General features: G+C 43.8%; 1 protein-coding gene across 2 annotated transcripts in view; it reads left to right on the top strand.

Moving 5' to 3' along the window:
• The window catches only part of LOC120933258 (hepatic lectin-like), a 39,273-nt gene extending 20,854 nt beyond the window's left edge, over positions 1-18,419 (top strand). The window contains exons 5-7 of one of the 2 annotated variants that reach the window (XM_040346374.1): positions 2,592-2,734; positions 6,481-6,602; positions 18,201-18,419. In XM_040346374.1, coding sequence (XP_040202308.1) covers positions 2,592-2,734; positions 6,481-6,602; positions 18,201-18,333 — 398 coding nt within the window. In that variant the 3' untranslated portion in view covers positions 18,334-18,419. Of the gene's footprint in view, positions 1-2,591; positions 2,735-6,480; positions 6,603-14,170; positions 14,542-18,200 lie in introns of those variants that run through there. The other variant, XM_040346373.1, reaches the window with a different exon arrangement.
• Positions 18,420-19,335: the final 916 nt, after the last annotated feature.

The raw sequence follows: 19,335 nt of genomic DNA, 5'->3' as shown, positions 1-19,335 counted from the left end.
AGACCCATTATCCGAGCACGTAATCTGGCCGGCCGCAGAAAAGAGGGGGGGGACAGAGAGCGCCCCCCCTCTCCTGAACCGTACCAGGCCACATGCCCTCAACATGGGGAGGATGTCCCCATGTTGATGAGGACAAGGGCCTCATCCCCACAACCCTGGCCGGTGGTTGTGGGGGTCTGCGGGCAGGGGCTTATCAGAATCTGGAAGACCCCTTTAACAAAGGGGACCCCCAGATCCTCCCCCCCCTATGTGAATTGGTAATGGGGTAAATTGTACCCCTACCATTTCACAAAGGAAGTGTAAATAGTTGTAAAAAAACACACACACACCGTGGAAAAAAGTCCTTTATTAAAAAGAAAAAAAAAAGAAAAATCCAGCGGTGGTAATCCACTCAGTCCTGGCTCCCCGCACCAACATTGTCGGTATCCAGCGACGGGTGATCTCCTCTCTGGTCCAGCGATGAGAAGATCGTCCGGGATCCAGAGCGCAGCATCGCCGGCCGACCTGTCTCCACCGCCGGAGACAGCCCGGCGAATGACGCTGCTGAAGCTGTGACATTTATTTTATTGGTGAGGCGGGGCCACCCGTCACATGACGTGACCCCCGCCCCCTCTGACGCAAGGGGGAAGCCTGGGCTTCCCCAGTGACATAGCAGAGGGTGCGTCAGAGGGGGATGGGGTCACGTGACGGGTGGCCCCGCCTCACCTATATAAGAAATGTCACAGCTTCAGCAGCGTCATTCGCCGGGCTGTCTCCGGTGGAGACAGGCGGCCGGCGATGCTGCGCTTTGGATCCCGGATGATCTTCTCATCGCTGGACCGGAGAGAAGATCATCCGTCGCTGGATACTGACAACGTTGGAGCGGGGAGACGGGACCGAGTGGATTACCACCGCTAGATTTTTATATATTTTTTTTAATAAAGGACTTTTTTCCACAGTGTGTGTGTGTGTGTGTGTTTTTGTACAACTATTTACACTTCCTTCGTGAAATGGTAGGGGTACAATGTACCCCATTACCAATTCACATTAGGGGGGCCAGGATCTGGGGGTCCCCTTTGTTAAAGGGGTCTTCCAGATTCTGATAAGCCCCCCGTCCGCAGACCCCCACAGCCACCGGCCAGGGTTGTGGGGATGAGGCCCTTGTCCCCAACATGGGGGCATCCTCCCCATGTTGAGGGCATGTGGCCTGGTACGGTTCAGGAGAGGGGGGGCGCTCTCTGTCCCCCCCTCTTTTCTGCGGCCGGCCAGGTTACACGCTCGGATAATGGGTCTGGTGTGGATTTTTGGGGGAACTCCACGCCATTTTTTTTTATTTGGGGTGGAGTTCCCCTTAGAATCCACACCAGACCTGAAGGGTCTGGAATGGATATTTGGGGGGAACCCCACGTCATTTTTTTTTCATTGACGGCGGGGTTCCCCTTAATATCCATACCAGACCTGAAGGGCCTGGTAATTGAATTTGGGGGGACCCCACGCTTTTTTTTTATGAATGAATTCTCTCTGAATTGCCAGGAGCCGACAATTCATTATAGCCGTGAGTCCGGTTTTAAATTACTTTTTTTCCTTCAGAAATAACACTTTGTGCAGAGACAGTTCTAAGTACGGAAAACATGCGCTATTTCACATGCTTACTTTACACCTCCCAGGTACGAAATTTAAAAGAATATTTCACTTTTATTGTTTCACTTTAAGCATTATTAAATTCACTGCTCCCGAAAAAAATGCATTTTTTTAAAGAAAAATTGCATTGATACATATCCCCTGGGGCAGGACCCAGGTCCCCAAACACTTTTTAGGACAATATCTTGCATATTAGCCTTTCAAATTAGCACTTTAGATTTCTCACATAGACTTTAACAGGGTGTTCCGCGGCTTTACGAATTTGCCGCGAACACCCCAAATTGTTTGTTGTTCGCGGAATAGGCGAACAGGCAATGTTCGAGTCGAACATGAGTTCGACTCGAACTCAAAGCTCATCCCTAGTGACTGATGTCTGGGCTGAATATCCTTAAAGTGGAGTTCCACCCATAAATATAACATTACATGAGTAGTTTTAAAAAAATGTCATTAGTCCTTTACGAATTTTTTTTTTTTTTTAGATGCCTTCAAAGTGTTGTTGCTAGGCAGAATAGTTAATCTTCCCACTTCCTGCACCTAGGTGCTTAATGCACCGCACAGACTCCTGGGAATGTAGTAGGTGTAACTTTTCAGGAGTCTGTACACTCCCCAGTCTCAAAGAATCATGTGACTTGGACAGCACAGGTGCTGAAACCTGATCTGACACTGCTTGTGCATCTGCAAGGCTGAAATCCAGGAAGTCATACAGTCTGGCTTCATGATGCCCACACTTAAGATGGCCCCAGTCAATTTCTATTTTATAAAGTGTCTAAATGCTGTAACAACCTAACAAAACGGACCTTAGTTTACAGACTAACTTTACTAGAATACATTAAGCTTGTGTATTACAGGGGTATTTATATTTAAAAAGTGAAATTGTGGCCGGAACTCCGCTTTAAGTGTAAAGAGTGTTTTTCAAACTTTATGATTCTATATCATTTGAGTGTCATTGTTGCGTTTCTGGATTGTTCTAGAGAAGAAGTGTCAAGACGACTGGATACAATTTGAGAACAGCTGCTATTACATAAGCAAGACCAGATTTGATTGGACAGCAGCCAGGACCATGTGCCAAAACAAAGAAAGTGACTTGCTTGTAATTAACAACGCAAAAGAACAGGTGAGATACTGTAAGGGCCAGTCTCTCCAAATGAAGGGCAGTTGTGGGCTATAACATTCAAAGCAGACTTTTTTCTTGCTATATTAACCACTTGCTGCCCAAACCAATTTTTAAAATGTTCACATACATGTCAAAATCTGATTTCTTTGCTAGAAATTGTATATTTTCTGAAAGCATAGGCCAATGTTTGTTTAAAAAAAAAAAAATTTTGCACGATATTTGCGCAGCTGTTTACGTAATGAAACATTTCTGTAAAAAGTACACTTAAAATAATTTTAGTCCACACAAACACAATTTCATACCCAAAGACGATGTTGTGTCAAGTAAATAGATACCAAACATGTCAAGATTTAACCACTTGCCGACTGCCTAACTGTAAATGTACGTAATTTAAAGTGATTATAAAGGTTCAATTTTTTTTTTAAATGAGCCATGAACGCCGTCTTTTGGGGACCCTCGACGGCTGTCTTGGCTCCTCCCCGCTTTAGATAACCTCCTCTGGGAAGCACTCTCCCAAGGTAACGCTCATGAGTCCTGTATTCGGCATCCATTGCCACGGAGTGCAGGACTCAGGCCCGCCCCGGCGCCCGCATCATTGGATTTGATTGACAGCAGCGGGAGCAAATGGCTGTGCTGCTATCAATCTATCCAATGAAGAGTAGAGAAGCCCAGGCCGAGATCCAGCGTGTTCGACACAGGACTTTCCAGGGCTCAGGTAAGTAAAACGGGGGCTGGGGGGGCCTGTAATTGTCAGATGTTTTTTCACCTTAATGCATAGGATGCGAGGAAACTCAGTATTAAAATGTATATGTAAATATGAAAAAAAGGGGGAAAAAATGCGCTAATAAAACAAAGGAAGAGCCCGTAAATCAAACAGGTATAAAAGTGATTGCTAGTGAAGCAAATTGTGAAGCTGCAATTTACTGTGTAACATTAAACAGTGATAAGTATGTGGAAAGAAAAAAAGTTTCGCTAAACCTTATACACAACTTTGGTGTGAAAAATGTAAAACAGACGTGAACTATAATGATCAGCTGAAAAATTACATATAACAATCTTCATGTGTTAATAATGAAAAAAACATGTGAAACATTACATGAAACCTTCAACAAAAGTCCCTGAATCAAATAATTGAAAAATTGGATCACATCTGTGACCGCAATAAGAAATTAAAATAGGATGCTCCTTCACCAGTAAAGAAAAAAGAGTCATTAAACTGTGTAATCAGATGAATCACCAATACAGAGTGCCAACCAATCAGCTGAAATCCTCCACCGACAAAGCATATAAATCTGCTTACCAGATCCCTGCGGTCCCTTGATTATAGGGGACCCCAGGTAGCATGCAGATGTAAAGGATTGCGGAGCCAAAAGCTGGATGGAAGCAGCCTAATGGGAGTCATCACCTCGTTCTATTATTCTAAAACATTGATGGTCATGTTGCATAGATATGGAAAAAAGACAGAAGAGGGGCCTCGATCGTGTAAAACCTTTTAAAACTTGAATATATAAAAATTGTACATACTAAACACTCACAATTTTGCAATGATTAGAAAGCCTTGTAGTCTGATGTCCCGGCCGGATACATTCAGACAGACCCGTCCGTACAGGGAAACCAAGCATTCCAGGGAGGTGATGCCAAATGTACCACTCGTTCCGCCCTACTAGTTTCGCGAGAAATCGTGTCATCAAGGGGCACGGGCGGCACACCGCATCACCCCCCTAAATACCTCCCAGCGTCATATAATGAGCCTCAGTTCCGGTCCATGTGCGCATGCGCAATGCCCCGACAAAAGAGCCAAACCTTGTTCGGAAATGCCACAGGCGGCTCCTACACATGCGCTCCAAGGCATTGTATATGCAATATTGAGCAATAACCATGTCAGTGTTTAGGCATTGGCACTAGTGATTTTAGGCGATAAACCCACCATTTTTCTTTTCGTAGGAGGATACGATCATAGTCTCCTCTTCTGTTTGGTAATTTTAGTGCATAAATACCCTTGACAGTAAGTCCACTGGAACTCCTGCCATGATATTGGGCAAAATGCTTTGCCAATGGTTTTTCTGGTATCTTCTCCTTGTCATTTATCTCCCTCAAGTGTTCGCCAATGCGTACTTTAAGGGTTCTCTTGGTCTTGCCAACATAGATTTTTGGGCATGGGCAGGTGATCATGTAAATGACACGAGAGGAGGAACAATTTATTAGGTTCCTTGTTTCAAACGTGCCATGTCCATGGGCATCAGAGAATGTTGATGTGCAATGCACATAGGGGAAAATCTGACATTTGTTGCACGGAAACATCGGTACTCAGAGAGCCATGTTGTTTCTGGCTCTCTGATGAATTCCGACTGTATTAGCATATCCCCAATATTCTTGGCACGCCGTGCAGCAAGTTTGGGGGAATCGCTGACTATCCGTGCTAGTTCTGGTGTGTTGGTCAGGATGCCCCAGTGTTTCTCCAAAACCGATTGGACAGAATCCCACTGGGATCCAAAAGAAGTAATAATCCGAATTGGTTCATTGGAGTTCTGTGGGCACTTGTCGACAGATCTTTTTTTAGTTAGGAGGTCATATCGATCTCTGATAGCTGCTTGTTTCTTAGCCTTCTTAATTTGTCCATGCGAGTACCCGCGTTCGTGGAACCTCGCATATAGTTCCTGGCTTTCCTGTCTATAGTCTTGTATGTTTTAACAGTTCCTTTTAATAAGTAGGAACTGTTCTACAGGGATTCCATTTTTTAGCCATTGAGGGTGATGGCTGGTTGCATATAGTAGGGTGTTCATCGCTGTATACTTGCGGTAGGTACAAGTACTGAGCTGACCTTGATTCATAATTATCTGTAAATCAAGGAAATACAGTTTTTGGGTATCAAATGTATACGTGAGCCGTATATTGCGTTGGTTTTGATTTAGTTCCAACATGAATTGGTGCAGGGAATCAGTGGTGCCCCCGCCATAGCATTAAGACGTCATCGATGTACCGCCACCACGTCAATACGTGACGGCGGTACATCGAGGACGTGTATACGTCTTCTTCTTCCCAAATGCCAAGATGGAGGCAAGCGTACGCCGGTGCCCACGCTGCTCCCATTGAGGTCCCTCTGATATGATGACAAAAGGTACTCAGGAATTGAAAGAAATTATTTTGCAGTGCAAATTCCAACAATTCGAGAATAAACTCATTCTGTGACCCTGACATTGGATAAGTAGACTCTAAAATGGTTTTTACTGCATGGATACCAACCAGATGTGGAATTGATGTATATAAGGATTCTACGTCAATGCCAACTAGCAGTACCTCATCTGGTTGTTCACATGCATCTAATTCATCCAATTTGGCTAGGACATGCTGAGTGTCCTGCAAAAAAGATTTTAAGTCAGTCACCATGTCTTTTAGTAGTAGATCTAAATATTTCCCAATTCGTTCTAATGGTCCCTGGCAGGCCGAAACAATCGGCCTGCCAGGAGGCACTAGAATACTAGAATACAATTAAATTGTATTGTTCTTAAAATGACACATGCCTGTGGAAATGCAACACACTATGGTACCTACAATTATCCATACGCAACACTTTAAAAAGCAACCCTGTCACTATAGGCATTAAACTGTACTAAAGATATACCTGTAAAAGCTATAATATACAAAATTTTCTGGTGGTCCATGTGTTGAAAAGCTTCTGTGATGCTGTTTCCTGGGAAGTAATCAACCCCCTCTTCAATTTCTGATGGTTTCTGCTTTTTTTTTAGCTTTTTATTTCCGGCAAAACAAATCCATCCTCCTACAAGCGGTTCTGGCTTGGTATGCACGATACTGATGAGGAAGGATTGTGGAAATGGGTGGATGAAACAAACTATGAAACATCTTACAAGTAAGTATATACGAACATAAACTGCTCTAATTTTCAATTGAGAACAATCACAGTCAGAAACCCTTTACAAATATTGTAATTTCTCCTTAAAGCGGTAGTTCACCCTCACCCACATGATTTTACCATCGAGACAGGCATTGTAGCGCGAGCTACAGTATGCCTGTCCCGATTTTTTTAACCCCGGACTCACCTTGTAATCGGACATCGTAGATTTCGGCTCCCGCGGGGAATGGGCGTGCCTATGGAGAGGGAGGATGATTGACGGCCGGCCCTGGCACGTCACTCTCCCCGAAGACAGCCGGAGTAGGTCTCGGCTCTTCACGGCGCCTGCGCACAGACTATGCGCAGGCGCCGTGAAGAGCCAAGCCTATTTCGGCTATTTCCGGAGAAGCGTGACGCGCCAGAGCCGGCCGTCAATCATCCTCCGTCTCCATAGGCACGCCCATTCCCCGGTATCTTCGATGAACGATTACAAGGTGAGTACGGGGGTAAAAAAATCGGGACAGGCATACTGTAGCTCGCGCTACAATGCCTGATTTTATGGTAGTAGAAAAAAAAAAAAAAAATTTCCGTTCATAGGGTGAACCCCCGCTTTAAGGTGACACTGTACTTTCTGTATAAAGTGTTGTCAAGACGTTGGATCTTGCACTGAGCTATGTTACAAGGGCTCATTGACTTAGTGAGTTTAAGCGTTAGGAAGGTATTTTTGGAGACACCCAGGTAGAGTAGGGTGCCTGTATTCTGTCAGATTTGTGTAACAGCACTGGTGAACGGAATGAACCACAACTGTCGTTAGCAAGGATTTCAATGCGCTTCTTTATGTGACAACTCAGTATTAGGCCCCAGGCGTCACTCCTCACAAACAGGAGTTTGGGGGGTCTCTACATCATCTCTCTGTCACATAAATAAAGGTGTTGAGCTACTAAGAATGGACGCATTACAACATGCGACCAGAGCTTAGCGTTTAAAATTATAGTATGTACTAAAAGATTGTAATGCACAATTGTACGCTAGTGATTATGAGTATTACATAGCGTTGTGCATTAGGCGACTAAGGGAGAAGGTATAGAATACATTAACCCTTAGCATAGTAAGTTTAGGCGAACATGTTCTGCAACTTTAGGGCATAAGCCCATATACAAGTAGCACTTATGTCAGCACGTAGTAAATAAGCATTGTATTGACAACCAGTAATAATGTATAGCTCAGGTTATTATAGTTGCATATATGAGATCAATATTGCACACATAGGGCCAGATTCTCAGTCAGCGGCGTAAATGTAGGCGGCGTAGCATAACTACGATACGCTACGCCGCTGCAACTTAGAGAGGCAAGTGCTGTATTCACAAAGCACTTGCGTCTAAAGTTACGGCGGCGTAGCGCAAATGTGCCGGCGTAAGTGCGCCTAAATCAAATGAGGAACAGGGGGGCGTGTTTTATGTAAACTAATCATGACCCCACGTAAATGACGCTTTTTTCGAACGGCGCATGCGCCAGCATGCTCAGTATCACGTCGAATTTTCAAATTAAATTACGCCCGCTCAATGCCTAGTCGACGTGAACGTAACTTACGTCCAGCCCCATTCACGGATGACTTACGCAAACAACGTAAAACACAATGCTGTTCCGATGTTTCCGACGTCCATACCTAACATGACTTACCCCTGCTTTATGAGGGGTGACTTTACGCCGGCGTATGTCTTACGTAAATGACGTATCTTGCTACGCCGGGCGCACGTACGTTCGATAATCAACGTATCGAGCTCATTAGCATATTCAATGCGGAAATTTACGGAAGCGCCACCTAGCGTCCAGCGTAAATATGCACCCTAAAATACGACGGTGTAAGAGACTTACGCCGCTCGTATCTTAGCCAAATTTATGCGTAACTGATTCTAAGAATCAGCCGCATAGATACAACGGCTCTCATTCGGACTTACAACGGCGTACATGGCGCTGCGCCATCGTAAGTCCTTTGAGAATCTGGGCCATAGTTTGAGGGTAGCTGACCCTTAAGGTAGAGCTTAGGAAACAGTCCTTAACTCAGCAGTATCTCCCAATTAGTATGATGATCTCCACAAGGCATATTAGCCCCTTCCCGACCACCGCATGTACATATACGTCGGCAGAATGGCACGTACAGGCACATTGGCGTACCTGTACGTCCCTGCCTTCTAGCGGGTGGGGGGTCCGATCGGGGCCCCCCCCCCCCCCGCTACACGCGGCAGTCGGGTTCCCTCGGGGAGCGATCCGGGACGACGGCGTGGCTATTTGTTTATAGCCGCTCCGTCGCGATCGCTCCCCGGAGCTGAAGAACGGGGAGAGCCGTATGTAAACACGGCTTCCCCGTGCTTCACTATGGCGCTGCATCGATCGAGTGATCCCCTTTATAGGGGAGACTCGATCGATGATGTCATTCCTACAGCCACACCCCCCTACAGTTGTAAACACACACTAAGTGTACACTAAATCCTACAGCGCTACCTATGGTTAACTCCCAAACTGCAACTGTCATTTTCAAAATAAAGAATGCAATTTAAATGCATTTTTTGCTGTGAAAATGACAATGGTCCCATAAATGTGTCAAAATTGTCCGAAGTGTCCGCCATAATGTCGCAGTCATGAAAAAAATCGCTGATCGCCGCCATTAGTAGTAAAAAAAAAAATTTTTATAAAAATGCAATAAAACTATCCCGTATTTTGTAAACGCTATAAATTTTGCGCAAACCAATCGATAAACGCTTATTGCGATTTTTTTTACCAAAAATTGGTAGAAGAATACGTATCGGCCTAAACTGAGGGAAAAAAAATGTTTTATATATGTTTTTGGGGGATATTTATTATAGCAAAAAGTAAAAAATATTGAATTTTTTTCAAAATTGTCGCTCTATTTTTGTTTATAGCGCAAAAAATAAAAACCGCAGAGGTGATCAAATACCACCAAAAGAAAGCTCTATTTGTGGGAAAAAAAAGGACGCCAATTTTGTTTGGGAGCCACGTCGCACGACCGCGCAATTGTCTGTTAAAGCGACGCAGTCCCGAACTGTAAAAATACCTTGGGTCTTTAAGCAGCATATTGGTCCGGTCCTTAAGTGGTTAAGTAACAACAATTGTATTAGATGGAAACACAAGCAGTAGAACTTCTTGTAGGACTACAAGTGATACAGTAGCTACTTATCCGTTTGTAGGTTTCTATCTAGGAGATAGCGAATCCGTGGTGAAGGGTGTTCAGCAAAGGCCTCAAGGTTGTCCCCAGCAGCGCTGTGTGTTGTTGTAGGTGCAATGGCACCAAAGTTGTAGTTGTTGCCTGGAGCGGTGTACCAGCATGGGGAGCGATGCAGTCCAGGAAAAACTGGTAGCTATGGGTGGTTGTAGCCTAGCCGGCTACGGCCGACAATAATAGAACAGGGTTACTGTGTCAAATGTATGCCTTTATAGGCAGGTAACCAGTTGCAGTGGCTTGCACTGATTTGAAAGAGAAGCACCGATTTGCTGCACACTTCCGCGTTCCACGCTGGAATGCAGCACTGCGCGGGGTGATGACGTCATTGCGCGAGCGGCGTATGCGTTCCAGCATGGAACGCACTACATTGCTGAAAGCGCCTGTTATTAGCAAAGAGAAGGCGCACGAAACGCTTGTTATAACAGGGAACAGCCAGAGCGAAAAGCGGCTGTTACAATTAGGCAACCCGTCAGATCTTGTAATGGAGGTGATGTTCTGTCACGGCCATTTTGGTACACCCTGCACTTAGCCGCAGTAAGCCTACAGTCTGAAGTCACCAAGCGGACATTTTAATACACCCATCGGAGTCTTGCATTTCACACTTATTTTTACCAGTAAACTGAGTCAAATACAGTATTTAGAAGTCTGTGACACTGTTTTGTTGCTGAATTTTAAAAGCAGCGGCCTTCTGTGAGATCAGCAGGTTTGGTGCTGTTTTTTTTAAATTCAACATCAAAACAGTCTCACGGACTTCTAAATACTGTATTTAACGAAATAAGCTCAGTTTACTGGTAAAAATAAGTGTGAAATGCAAGACTTCGGTGGGTGTACAAAGATGTCTGCTTGGCAACTTCAGACTGTAGGCTTAGTGTGCCTGAGTGTGGGGTGTACCAAGATGGCCGTGAAGGAACGTCACGTCTGTTATAAAATCTGATAGGCTGCCTAATCTGATGGAACACCTGCACAAATATTCTGATGGCACATCATACAGCAAGTGGTGAATGCAGTGCCACCATCTTTTTTCACTACACAAGATAAATAAATATTAGAATATTATTTTATCCACTCTAGCAAGGGGAGGAATGGGAATCTTTGGCCTTTGGGGACAAACATAACTATGTGACTATTTCGAGTTAGGGACAGATTTCTGTGGACAAAAGAATGTGTACCAAAAAAGTGTACCCAGGTGCCTCATTAAATGGTGATCATGGTGAACAGTAGGTGTTCCTAAAGGACATATTGTGACACACCTTTTCACATCATTCAGTATCAGCTTTTTTTTAAGATCTCTGCAATCTGCCACATGTCATCTTGGAGCCACAAAAATGCTGTGACTGCAGGTATAGTTCCCAACGTTCCCTGATTTTGAGGTACTGTCCCTTATTCGAAAAACAAACTCCCGCTGTCCCTCTTTCCTTCTCATTTTGGTCTCATCTATATAAAATGCACTACATATGTATCAAAATGTTTTAAAGCCGTTCATTGAATTTCTAAATTGCTGCATTTATAAATTCCAAAAGCCAAAATAAAAGAATACAATTTTCCTTTAATGGGGGTGTGACGGGGTGTGTGTCCTATGCCTACACACTTTTGCTAATAGGTGTCCCTCATTCCCATCTGAGAAAGTTAAGAGGTATGCAGGTCTAAATGAGGAGGATGCAGCTATATATTCACCATGTGTCACTGAACTCACGCTGATCAGTATCTGAATGGTGTAGTATCTCTCTTTAGGGCCACTAGCCCAATAAATCCTTTTAGTATTGGTTCAGGAGGCAAATGCTCCCCAGACCAGTCCACTAGTATAGCAGGTATGTACTACAATGCCTTGCACACTGGAGCACCAAGGGTCTGGACAACTAGTGCATTAAAGCACACACTATAATTTTCCTTCATACTTTCTGCATTGAACAACTACATTTTGGCACAATACTTTCATTGTTTTTCTACTAGGGGTTGTAAATAAAGAAGGTAAAAAGCCTTTTGTGTGCAGCAGCCCCCCAAAATACTCATCTGAGCCCCATCTCTTTCCAGCTATGTCCATAAGTGTCTTGGCCGACGGAGACTCTCGCTCCTGATCGGCTGAAACAAAGTCAGCCAATCAGGAGAGAGAGGGGGTGGGGCCAGGCCATAGCCCCATGTCTGAATGGACACAGTGAGCTGTGACTCGGCTCAGATGCCCCATAGCAAGCTGCTTGATGTGGAGGCACTCAACAGGAGGGAGAAATAACATTTATCAAAATTCATTTTAGTTTTCCTTTAACTGAACTTGCTCTGTAATATGGAAGATGTTTTGTAACTCATCCAAGTGGTGAAACAACATTACAGAATAAGTTCAGTTGAATATGACCTACTGCTACTAGTTATAGCATGACCTGACTAAATGAGTGCCTTCTTATATAGTTTTCCTTAAAGAAAGAAGAAGACACATTATTTAACTTAATTTGCATATGAATTTGCCTTTCCAGTTAAAGTGGTTGTAAACCCTTTACAACCACTTTATGCTACAGGTAAGCCTATAATAAGGCTTACATGTAGTCACCCAGCATATCTCCTAAACCTGCATGGTTTAGCAGATATCCCCTGTCCCCTGCATGTGCTGATGTTATCGGAACATGTGCACTAAAGCAAACTGAAGCAATGCCACCTATGTGCCATTGCTTCAGTTTGTGTGCCGCTACCGGTGGCTCCCGTGCGCATGCATGGGAGTGACTTCATTGTGGTTCTGGCCAATCACAGCACTGTAGCCATGATGCCCATAAGTAACCCCCGGGAGAGATGTCACCAATGGAGGAGGGGGATGAGGACCGATGCGGGGGAGCTTCGATCTAAGGTAAGTAATTCATAATGAGCTAGTATGCATAGCATACTAGCTCATTATGCCTCTGTCTTGCAGGTTTTTTTTTAGATTGGGTTTACAACCACTTTAAATCACATACAGATTGGGAAGCACAAGTATTTTGGACACATGGCTATCAGGTGTTCTGGTAAGCAAGGAATTTACTACAAGCTGCTAATGACATTGTGATCCTTGGCTCACTGATAGTTTCAAGTACAAACACATTAGTTGTTTCCTGAGCTGTATCCCGCTGAGTTGGAGAAGCAGCTGCAATCACAATGAAAGCTTAGCCTTTATAATTTAGTTAGTGTTTGGCACATTCAGGCTTAGAATGATTTAGTGTCCAGAGGTCACTGAAGCCTAGATGCTCAGGCCAAATATAACAGTGTTAGTATGCATTGGTTAACTTAAATAGAACTTTGTGACTAACTTTTTTTTAAATAGTAGATTAGTAGTAAATTATTGTCTACATTTTTACATTTAAAAAAAGGATATAATGCTTTCTTTCATTAAAGGCTGACTTTAAAGTATATAATTTTTTTAATACTGTATCTGTCAATTACACTATGAAATAGAGGCACACAGCCATCTTCAAGCAGCAATAACAACAGCAGGCCAAAGGGTAATTATATACAAATGAACCTCTGCCTTTCCGATAGGCCCTATTTATATTTACAATTACCCTCTTATTGTCCTTTACAAGTGGTAGAGAAATCCAAACACGGAATACACATCCATAATGATTTACAAATTTTGTTCTAATGAATGTTCAACCAATTCTTCCATAAATGTCAAATAAACTTCTAGTTTGTAATAATCTCCCCCTACACCTGATTGGCAGAATTAAAGCTGAGTTCCACCCAAAAATGAAACTTCTGCTTTTTGGAACCCTCCGGTGTCACATTTGACACCTTTCAGGGGGAGAGGAAACAGATACCTGTGTAATACTCCCACTTCCGGGCATAGATACCCTAACTACCCACGGGTATCTACGCTCCTTCCCCTCCCCCTGCTGTTTTCTGGGAAACACACAGGCCCCAGAAGACATCAGGGACCAGTGGTATCACGCAGCGTGAGTCGCGCATGTGCAGTAGGGAACCAGGAAGTGATTCCCTTACTGAAGATGGCAGCGGCAGCATCCGACAGCTAAGGGATCGATCGGCTTCGGGTGTCTACATCGCGGGCGGCCCTGGAAAAGGTGAGTGTCCTTATTTTAAAAGTCAGCAGCTGCAGTATTTGTAGCTGCTGACTTTAAAAAAAAATTCTGCGGACCTCCGCTTTAATGTGATTCGTCACCCTAAATTTCTTTATGCCTTCAGGGTAGCTCCCACACCCCCTTCACTTTTTCCTGTTTCTGAAAATTGATTTGGTAATATCTACATTTGCCTAGAACAACTTCTAAACTAAAATAGCTGAGACTGCCTTACAGACTCGCAAAATTATTGTAGGTTAGGCCAAAATTCAAATTTTTTTTACTTTCTTGCTAACACAAATGGCTTTAACTTACAGGGGAAAAAACACAGCCATGATATTGGCTGCATGTCCGCTGGCTCCTATGAAGGTCTTTGCAATTTGCTACATCGACATTCAGAAAGGAGAAGCATTAACCCATCCACCATTGATACTTGAATTCAGGCTGGGCACAGTGGTCAAAAAGTACTTGGGTGATTTATTTCTAATCTTAAGAACTGTACAATCATTCTGACATTCTGTGATGGGCATCTCATGACCTGAAATACATCTCCCAAATTTGTAAAAATAGTACAGTGCTGTGAAAAAGTATTTTCCCCTTGCTGATTAATTTTTTTGTGCATATTTGTCACATTGGATGGTTTTCAAGCATTAACGGCCTTTATACGGTCATGCCACAAGATCTCAGATTTAAGTCCGTGACTAGGCCACTTCAAAACCTTAATTTTTTTTTTGAGGCATTCAGAGGTAGACCTGCTGGTGTGTTTTGAATCATTCTCTTACTGCATAACCCAAGTGCGCTTGAGCTTGAGGTCACAAACTGATGGCCGGACATTCTCCTTCAGGATTTTTGGCAGAGCTCAGAATTCATTTATGGCAAGTCATCCAGGTCCTGAAGCTGCAAAGCAGCACCAGACCATCACACTACCACCACCATGTTTGACTGTTGGTATGATGTTCTTTTCATGAAATGCTGTAATGTATGATGTAACGGGACGCACACCTTTCAAAAAGTTAAACTTTTGTCTCATCAGTCCATAGAAGTCTTGGGGGTAACCAAGATGATTTTTGGCAAAAGTTAGATGAGCCTTCTTTTTGGTCAGCAGTGGCTTTTGCCTTGGAACTCTCCCATGGATGCTATTTTTGTCCAATCCGTTTCTTATTGTTTAATTCTGAACACAGACCTTAACCTGAGGCAAGTAAGGCCTGCAGTTCTTTAAATGTTGTTCTGGGTTCTTTTATGACCTCCTGGATGAGTCAAGTTATCCTCTTGGAGTAAATTTGATAGGCCAGTCGCTGCTGGGAAGGTTCACCACTGTTCAAAGTTTTCTCCAATTGTGGATAATGGTTCGCTGGAGTCCCAAAGCCTTAGAAATGGCTTTGTAACCTTTTCCAGACTGATTCATGTAGATTACTTTGTTTCTCATCTGTTCTTGAATTTCTTTAGATTGTGGCATGATGTTTTGCTTTTTGACATCTTTTAATATACTTCACTTTGTCAGACAGCTATTATTTAAGTGATTTCTTGATTCAACAGGTCTAGCAGTAATCAGGCCTGGGTGTGGCAAGTGAAATTTAACTTGGCTTTCCAAAAACTAATTACAGTTCATTCATGATTTACTTTTTCACATAGGGACAGACAGGTTTCTATTAATAAATTAATTCATCATTTAAAACATGCATTTGTATTTATTCGGGTTATCATTGTGTCACACATTCCATTCCAAACCTACTACAAGCCTATATACACTCTTACAATACCTTACCTCCCAACCTTGATAAAGAGCTTTCACAAAATGCACTCAACAATAAGGTAACAACTGGTTTTACTTATATTAACAGCGCCCAGAGGCGATTCAGTTCGCATGTGCTGCTCTATATAAGTTTTTCACTTACTCATTATCAGTATGATGGACCAACTTGTACAGTTTAAGTTACTGCACTGCCTCTGTTACACCCCAGGTTGGCTATATAGGTTGGCATTTTCACTACAGCCTCTTGCCATAGTTGTGAGCTCCTTGTAGCCAACTGTTTACATATGTTTTGGACTAGTTTGTACCCGAGCTATTACTAGTCCCAAAACACATATTTTTTTTGGAATACTACATTTTTTTCCCATGTGTATCAAAGATCCATTTTCCAAAGGATAATCTTCTTTGTTCGCAAAGGAATACCAATGCACTGAAAAGGGCTCAAATCTATCTACTGTGACCTAATGCTTAACTATGTTAAAGTGGTTGTAAACCCTGTACAACCACTTTAACCTACAGGAAAGCCTATATTAAGACTTACCTGTAGGTTCTGGAAATATCTCTTAAACTGAAAATAGTGTATCCTGGAAGAGCACTACAAAAAAAAATTCGGTAAAATCTGGCATCTGGCTGATTAAAGCAGAGTTCCAACCAAAAATGGAACTTCCGCTTTTTGAAATCCTCCCCCCTCCGGTGTGACATTTAGCACCTTTCAGGGGGGAGGGGTTAGGGGGGAGCAGATACCTGTGTAATACAGGTATTTGCTCCCACTTCCGGGAATAGATCACTGCAGTGATCGCGGTGACCTACACCACATCCAGCACCTACTTTGTCACCTCTGTCTCCTGGGAGACACACAGGTCTCAGAAGACAGCAAGGACCAGTGGGAACGCTCAGTGCAAGTCCTGCATGCGCAGTAGGGAACCAGGAAGTGACGCCTCAAGGCGTCACTTCCTGATTCCCGCACCGAAGAAGGCGGTGGCAGCACCTGAGAGCAGAGGGAGAAATCGTCTTCGGGTGCCGACATCACAGGAACCCAGGACAGGTAAGTGTCCTAATATTAAAAGTCAGCAGCTGCAGTATTTGTAGCTGCTGACTTCTAATTTTTTTTTCGGCGGAACTCTGCTTTGTCATGACTTTTGCCACTGTTCTATTTCATGGGTAGGAACTAACGGTATGAATGTGTGAGTTTATGTATTATATCCTAAAGTTCCTTGTGTTACTGCATTTACCAGGAATTGTTGTCCTGGCTTGGGATTAGCCTACTTATTTATGCCATATGCCGTGTACACACAACCGTTTTTCATGACGAGAAAATGCAATTTTTTAAAGTGGTCCTGAAAAACGGTCGTGCATAGGCTCGAGAGCATTTTTATCGACGAGAAAAATGTCCGTAAAAAATTTAACCTGCTCTATTTTTTCTTGTCGTTTTTCACGTCGTGAAAAACGGTCGTGTGTATGCTTTAACGAGGGGGGAAAAAATGTGCATGCTCAGAAGCAAGTTATGAGATGGGAAATTAGCATAAGCAGCCCAAAGGCTAGCGCCATTTGAATGGAACTTCCCCTTTATAGTGCCGTCGTACGTGTTGTACGTCACCGCACTTTGCTCGAGCATTTTTTTTCACGATCGTGTGTAAGCAAGGCAGGCTTGAGAGAAATCACCTTGAGAATTTTTTTTTTTCCCCATGACATGAATTATGGTCGTGTGTACACGGCATTATACCAGGGGTCTCCAAACTAACACTTTAGAAATTGTCAATGAACCCCAGCTTGCACTTAAAGCGGGGGTTCATCCTATCGACGGGAAAACATTTTTTTTTTTTTTTACCTTAAAATCAGGCATTGTAGCGCGAGCTACAGTATGCCTGTCACGAATTTTTTACCGCCGTACTCACCTTGTAGTCGTCCATCGAAGATTCCGGGGAATGGGCGTGCCTATGGAGACGGAGGATGATTGACGGCCGGCTCTGGCGCGTCACGCTTCTCCGGAAATAGCCGAAATAGGCTCGGTCTTCACGACGCGTGCGCATAGCCTGTGCGCAGGCGCCGTGAAGAGCCGAGACCTACTCCGGCTGTCTTCGGGGAGAGTGACGTGCCAGGGCCGGCCGTCAATCATCCTCCCTCTCCATAGGCACGCCCATTCCCCGCGGGAGCCGGAATCTACGATGGACGACTACAAGGTGAGTACGGGGTTAAAAAAATCGGGACAGGCATACTGTAGCTCGCGCTACAATGCCTGTCTCGATGGTAAAATGTGTCGGGGGGGGTGAACTACCGCTTTAATTACTGACAAGTGATTGTATGACTGGAAACTATTCTGATGGTTCCTGATTATTAGTGAAAAGCGTTATCAGGAGGCCTGTCTGCTGTCCCCAGAAAAGCCAGCGGGCCTCTTGATGATGTCAGAGAGGCCAAGTGGTGGCTGGGCATGAGAGGATCTTTGCGGGACAAAGCTGGATCCATTGGATGGATGAGTATCAGAAATGGGCTGCACCTACCTCAAAGTAAGTAGAGGTAAAAGAAAAAAGGGGGGTAGGTGCTCTCTTTTAAATCTAAAAAAAAAGTAATGTATGTAATTCTGGCCATTTTATTTTTAGGTTCTGGACCAAAGGGGAGCCAAATGACCATGATGGTGAGGAAGACTGTGCACTGTTATGGAACAATGGAGAATGGAATGATGTACCATGCAGCTATGACAGCAGCTATGCAGTTTGTGAAAAAAAGCTCTGAACCTTTAACAGATTCACTTAAAGTGCATTTGTAATTTTTATTAGTGTGGAATGGGGAAGGGAAGGGCTAAAATCCATGTTGGTTTATATTCTGCTGTCTGTGTCTTATTGGGGAGATTTTCCTTCACTTTCTGACCCAGGGACTCAACCATAAGTGAGATGAATTCTCAAAAAAGTAAGAGAAGTTGTCACTAGTACAGGTGCCCTCATTGGAAGTTTTCCCTTCACCATACCTCCCAACTGTCCCTGATTTCGAGGGACTGTCCCTGATTTGGAGCAATGTCCCTCTGTCCCTCATTCTCATCATTTGTCCCTCATTTTGGTCTGATCTATACAGATGTATAAACAATGCACTTTTTATCTATCAAAAAGTGTTTCCCAGAGCTAAACCTTTTTAACTGATTTCTAAATTGCTGCATTTGTAAATTCCAAGAGCCAATATAAAGAAATAGTAGTGGTAAAAAAAGCACTTGTGGGTTTAACCAATCTTATTTTTTTGTACAATTCTCCTTTAAGGGGGTGTGGCAAGGTGTGTGTCCTATGCCTGCATACTTTTGCTGATAGGTGTCCCTCATTCCAATCTCAGAAAGTTGGGAGGTATGCCTTCACCTCTTGCATAATTTTTATCCCCAGTGACAATCAGGGCTGTATTTTGGCCTAGGCACAAAAACATCCCCCTACCTGTCCTCCCGAGTCCCGGCTCCCGTGGCCTCCTCCTGCCTTACATACAGCCTCTGAGGTGCCTGACCAGAGCAGAGTTATCTGCAGTCTTGCGTGCTGTGCCAGGGTCTGGAAGCCTGGATGTGTCTTCAGACATCCCACCCACTGCTTCACCATGCAGCGTGACATCCATCCCGGACTCAGGTAGGAGGACCCTGTTGTAAGGGGAGAGTGGGAAGCCCGAGTGTATGGCAGCCAAGGAGTGAGTGTATGGGAGGGGGTGGAAGGCTGTGCAGTATCATTGTTTTGTGTTTGGAGGACTGGTGGCAGCCCGTTTTTGCTG

This window comes from Rana temporaria, chromosome 3 (genome assembly GCF_905171775.1).
Source record: "Rana temporaria chromosome 3, aRanTem1.1, whole genome shotgun sequence".
NCBI classification, from domain to species: domain Eukaryota; kingdom Metazoa; phylum Chordata; class Amphibia; order Anura; family Ranidae; genus Rana; species Rana temporaria.
The sequence above is the reverse complement of the archived record's forward strand: the minus strand, read 5'-3'. Positions and strand labels throughout refer to the sequence as shown.